General features: G+C 46.6%; 1 protein-coding gene across 1 annotated transcript in view; it reads left to right on the top strand.

Annotated features, from left to right (window-relative positions):
- cog6 (component of oligomeric golgi complex 6) overlaps window positions 1–6,000 on the top strand; it is a 119,118-nt gene that overhangs the window by 82,272 nt on the left and 30,846 nt on the right. Inside the window, exons 14-15 of the mRNA NM_001173877.1 lie at window positions 1,306–1,473; window positions 4,328–4,435. Of these exons, the coding sequence (NP_001167348.1) occupies window positions 1,306–1,473; window positions 4,328–4,435 (276 nt within the window). The remainder of the gene's footprint in view (window positions 1–1,305; window positions 1,474–4,327; window positions 4,436–6,000) is intronic.

The raw sequence follows: 6,000 nt of genomic DNA, 5'->3' as shown, positions 1-6,000 counted from the left end.
TCTTTCTCTCTGTCTGTCTTTCTCTCTGTCTGTCTTTCTCTCTGTCTGTCTGTCTGTCTGTCTGTCTGTCTGTCTGTCTGTCTGTCTGTCTGTCTGTCTTTCTTTCTCTCTGTCTGTCTTTCTTTCTCTCTGTCTGTCTGTCTGTCTGTCTGTCTTTCTCTCTGTCTGTCTTTCTCTCTGTCTCTCTCTCTCTCTCTCTGTCTGTCTGTCTGTCTGCTAGGTATTGTCTTGTATCCTGGACCCCCTGCTCCAGCTGTGTACAGTGTCAGCCAGTAACCTGTCTCTCTCTCTCTGTCTGTCTGTCTGCTAGGTGTTGTCTTGTATCCTGGACCCCCTGCTCCAGCTGTGTACAGTGTCAGCCAGTAACCTGTCTCTCTCTGTCTGTCTGTCTGTCTGCTAGGTGTTGTCTTGTATCCTGGACCCCCTGCTCCAGCTGTGTACAGTGTCAGCCAGTAACCTGTCTCTCTCTCTCTGTCTGTCTGTCTGCTAGGTGTTGTCTTGTATCCTGGACCCCTGCTCCAGCTGTGTACAGTGTCAGCCAGTAACCTGTCTCTCTCTCTCTGTCTGTCTGTCTGTCTGCTAGGTGTTGTCTTGTATCCTGGACGCCCTGCTCCAGCTGTGTACAGTGTCAGCCAGTAACCTGTCTCTCTCTCTCTGTCTGTCTGTCTGCTAGGTGTTGTCTTGTATCCTGGACCCCCTGCTCCAGCTGTGTACAGTGTCAGCCAGTAACCTGTCTCTCTCTCTGTCTGTCTGTCTGCTAGGTGTTGTCTTGTATCCTGGACCCCCTGCTCCAGCTGTGTACAGTGTCAGCCAGTAACCTGTTCTCTCTCTCTGTCTGTCTGTCTGCTAGGTGTTGTCTTGTATCCTGGACCCCCTGCTCCAGCTGTGTACAGTGTCAGCCAGTAACCTGTCTCTCTCTGTCTGTCTGTCTGTCTGCTAGGTGTTGTCTTGTATCCTGGACCCCCTGCTCCAGCTGTGTACAGTGTCAGCCAGTAACCTGTCTCTCTCTCTCTGTCTGTCTGTCTGCTAGGTGTTGTCTTGTATCCTGGACCCCCCTGCTCCAGCTGTGTACAGTGTCAGCCAGTAACCTGTCTCTCTCTCTCTGTCTGTCTGTCTGTCTGCTAGGTGTTGTCTTGTATCCTGGACGCCCTGCTCCAGCTGTGTACAGTGTCAGCCAGTAACCTGTCTCTCTCTCTCTGTCTGTCTGTCTGCTAGGTGTTGTCTTGTATCCTGGACCCCCTGCTCCAGCTGTGTACAGTGTCAGCCAGTAACCTGTCTCTCTCTCTCTGTCTGTCTGTCTGCTAGGTGTTGTCTTGTATCCTGGACCCCCTGCTCCAGCTGTGTACAGTGTCAGCCAGTAACCTCGGTACAGCAGACATGGCAACGTACATGGTGAACTCTCTGTATGTGATGAAGACCACCCTGGCTCTGTTTGAGTTCACAGACAAGAGGCTGGAGATGCTGGAATTCCAGGTACTGAACTGGCAACCCTCTGTTGGAGCACTCCGGGACAGTTTCCAAAAGACAGATGAAGCCTAGTGCTGGACTAAGGAGAGTTTAGACCAGGACTAAGCTCAATCTGTGTCCGGGAAACTGGCCATCAGTGTTGTAGAAAAGTTGCCTGTCCCTGGACGTGCCTGAAACATATGGATGCATGATGTATTCTGTTCCAGAACAGTAGCCATAGTAACATTAAATACATGATGTATTCTGTTCCAGAACAGTAGCCATAGTAACATTAAATACATGATGTATTCTGTTCCAGAACAGTAGCCATAGTAACATTAAATACATGATGTATTCTGTTCCAGAACAGTAGCCATAGTAACATTAAATACATGATGTATTCTGTTCCAGAACAGTAGCCATAGTAACATTAAATACATGATGTATTCTGTTCCAGAACAGTAGCCATAGTAACATTAAATACATGATGTATTCTGTTCCAGAACAGTAGCCATAGTAACATTAAATAGATGATGTATTCTGTTCCAGAACAGTAGCCATAGTAACATTAAATAGATGATGTATTCTGTTCCAGAACAGTAGCCATAGTAACATTAAATACATGATGTATTCTGTTCCAGAACAGTAGCCATAGTAACAGTAAATACATTATGTATTCTGTTCTAGAACAGTAGCCATAGTAACAGTAAATACATGATGTATTCTGTTCCAGAACAGTAGCCATAGTAACAGTAAATACATTATGTAAGCACAACTAATTTAAGTCATGTGGTGGTGAACACGGTAACTCTAGACATGATACTGTTTGAAATAGTCCACAGTCCAGGTCAGACTACAGCCCAGGTCAGACTACAGCCCAGGTCAGACTACAGCCCAGGTCAGACTACAGCCCAGGTCAGACTACAGCCCAGGTCAGACTACAGCCCAGGTCAGACCACAGCCCAGGTCAGACCACAGCCCAGGTCAGACCACAGCCCAGGTCAGACTACTGCCCAGGTCAGACTACTGCCCAGGTCAGACTACAGCCCAGGTCAGACTACAGCCCAGGTCAGACTACAGCCCAGGTCAGACTACTGCCCAGGTCAGACTACTGCCCAGGTCAGACCACAGCCCAGGTCAGACCACAGCCCAGGTCAGACTACAGCCCAGGTCAGTCCATTGTCATGAAGCTGTGAATGGAGTCCATTTTGAAGGGGGTTCTATTGTGTTGTGTTCTATACTTAGTATTGGAGTAGATAGGATTTCTTACGGTCTCTGTCAGACAAAGGACAATCATACTGTAGTGAGAGTCACGTGTATGTCAGGAGTAGAATTAAACATTAAGGCCAGAGGGGGTGTGGTATATGGCCAATATACCACGGCTAAGGGCTATTCTCTGCACGAAGCAACGCGGAGTACAGCCTGAATACAGCCCTTAGCCGTGGTACATTGGCCCTATACCACAAACCCCCGAGGTGCCGTATTGCTGCTATAAACTGGTTACCAACGTAATTAGAGCAGTAAAAATAAATGTTTTGTCATAGCCGTGGTATACAGTCTGATATACCACGGCTGTTAGCCAATCAGCATTCAGGGTTTGAACCACCCAGTTAATAAATACTTGTATTCTGTGTGCATATATCCCCTGGTCAACAGTAGTGCACTACATAGGGAATAGGGCTCTGGTCAACAGTAGTGCTCTATATAGGGCTCTGGTCTAAAGTAGTGCACTACATAGGGAATAGGACTCTGGTCAACAGTAGTGCACGATATAGGGCTCTGGTCTAAAGTAGTGCACTACATAGGGAATAGGACTCTGGTCTAAAGTAGTGCACTATATAGGGAATAGGGCTCTGGTCTAAAGTAGTACACTATATAGGGCTCTGGTCTAAAGTAGTGCACTATATAGGGAATAGGGCTCTGGTCTAAAGTAGTGCACTATATAGGGCTCTGGTCTAAAGTAGTGCACTATATAGGGAATAGGACTCTGGTCTAAACTAGTGCACTATATAGGGAATAGGACTCTGGTCTAAACTAGTGCTCTATATAGGGCACAGGGTGCCATTTGGGATGCAGTCTGTCTTCAAGAGGTATAGAATATTATTCTGTGTTTCAGATGAGGTGTGTCTGTTGTTGATGGTGGAGCACTGAGAGTCCCACTCTATCCCTCGTTAGAAGGACTTTATAATGCTGTTCAATTAGCCACGAGTGCCATTCATCTACAATAGTGACTGAGATAGACATTGTACTAGAAACAGTATGTATTGTGTTAGTAGCCAGCCTGTCTGACTCTCTGTTTCCCTCCTCTCCCATCCTACTGTCCTCTCCTCCTCCTCTCCCATCCTCTCCTTCTCTCCTCTCCCATCCTACTGTCCTCTCCTCCTCCTCTCCCATCCTCTCCTTCTCTCCTCTCCCATCCTACTGTCCTCTCCTCCTCCTCTCCCATTCTCTCCTTCTCTCCTCTCCCATCCTACTGTCCTCTCCTCCTCCTCTCCCATTCTCTCCTCTCCCATCCTACCATCCTCTCCTTCTCTTCTCTCCTCTCCCATCCTACTGTCCTCTCCTCCTCCTCTCCCATCCTCTCCTTCTCTCCTCTCCCATCCTACTGTCCTCTCCTCCTTCTCTCCTCTCCTGCTCTCCCATCCTACTGTCCTCTCCCATCCCCTCCTTCTCTCCTCTCCCATCCTACCATCCGTTACTCCTCTCCTCCTCTCCTCCTCCTCTCCCATCCTCTCCTTCTCTCCTCTCCCATCCTACCATCCTCTCCTCCTTCTCTCCTCTCCTTCTCTCCTCTCCTCCTTCTCTCCTCTCCTACTCTCCCATCCTACCATCCGCTACTCCTCCTCTCCTCTGTTTCTCCCCTCTTGCTCCTCCTCTCCAGATTGAAGCTCACCTGGACACTCTGATCAACGAACAGGCTTCGTTCGTTCTGACCCGTGCTGGACTGAGCTACACCTACAGCTGTGTACAGCAGCACAGCCCAGAACAGGTCAGACTCACACACACACCACACCACACCACACCACACACACACACCACACCACACCACACACAGTAATAAATACCAGTACTATATGACAGTAGTATAGCAGCACAGCCCAGAACAGGTCAGACTCACACACACCACACCCCACACCACACCACACCCCACACCACACCACACACACAGTAATAAATACCAGTAATATACACTGCTCAAAAAAAATAAAGGGAACACTAAAATAACACATCCTAGATCTGAATGAAGAAATAATCTTATTAAATACTTTATTCTTTACATAGTTGAACCTAGATTAGCTCCAAACCAAACTAAGATTAATTTATTTAAATTTTATTGAACCTTTATTTAACCCAAGGCAAGTCAGTTAAGAACAAATTCTTATTTAAATTGACGGCGAAACCCTCCCATAACCCGGACGACGCTGGGCAAATTGTGCGCCGCTCTATGAGACTCCGATCACCGCCGGTTGTGATACAGCCCGGGAACGAACCAGGGTCTGTCGTGACGCCTCTGGCAATGCAGTGCCTTAGACCGCTGTGGCACTCGTGAGGCCTAATTTAACCCACCCATAGTGAGCAATATGTTGAAAAATAATATTGCAGTGTCAAATCAGAATACATGTAGAATCATATCTACAGTTGAAGTCAGAAGTTTACATACACCTTCGCCAAATACATTTAAACTCAGTTTTTCACAATTCCTGACATTTAATCCTAGTAAAAATTCCCTGTCTTAGATCAGTTAGGATCACCACTTTATTTTAATAATGCGAAATGTCATAATAATAGTAGAGTGTGATTTATTTCAGCTTTTATTTCTTTCATCACATTCCCAGTGGGTCAGAAGTTTACATACACTCAATTAGTATTTGGTAGCGTTGCCATTTTGCCATAACTTTGGAAGCATGCTTGGGGTCATTGTCCATTGTGAAGACCCATTTGCGACCAAGCTTTAACTTCCTGACTGATATCTTGAGATGTTGCTTCAATATATCCACACAATTTTCCTACCTCGTGATACCATCTAGTTTGTGAAGTACACCAGTCCTTCCTGCAGAAAAGCACCCCCACAACATGATGCTGCCACCCCTGTGCTTCACGGTTGGGATGGTGTTCTTCGGCTTGCAAGCCTCCCCCTTTTTCCTCCAAACATAACGATGGTCATTATGGCCAAACAGTTCTATTTTTGTTTCATCAGACCAGAGGACACTCCGTCTCATGCTACCACTAGAGGGAAAGCACCGCCAGCATTCAAAAGTGACCAAAACATCAGCCAGGAAGCATAGGAACTGAGAAGTGGTCTGTGGTCACCACCTGCAGAACCACTCCTTTATTGGGGGTGTCTTGCTAATTGCCTATAATTTCCACCTGTTGTCTATTCCATTTGCACAACAGCATGTGAAATGTATTGTCAATCAGTGTTGCTTCCTAAGTGGACAGTTTGATTTCACAGAAGTGTGATTGACTTGGATTTGCATTGTGTTGTTTAAGTGTTCCCTTTATTTTTTTGAGCAGTAGTATAGCAGCAGTAGTGTAGCAACAGTAGTGTAGCAA

This window comes from Salmo salar, chromosome ssa20 (assembly GCF_905237065.1).
Source record: "Salmo salar chromosome ssa20, Ssal_v3.1, whole genome shotgun sequence".
Lineage (NCBI taxonomy): Eukaryota > Metazoa > Chordata > Actinopteri > Salmoniformes > Salmonidae > Salmo > Salmo salar.
The sequence above is the reverse complement of the archived record's forward strand: the minus strand, read 5'-3'. Positions and strand labels throughout refer to the sequence as shown.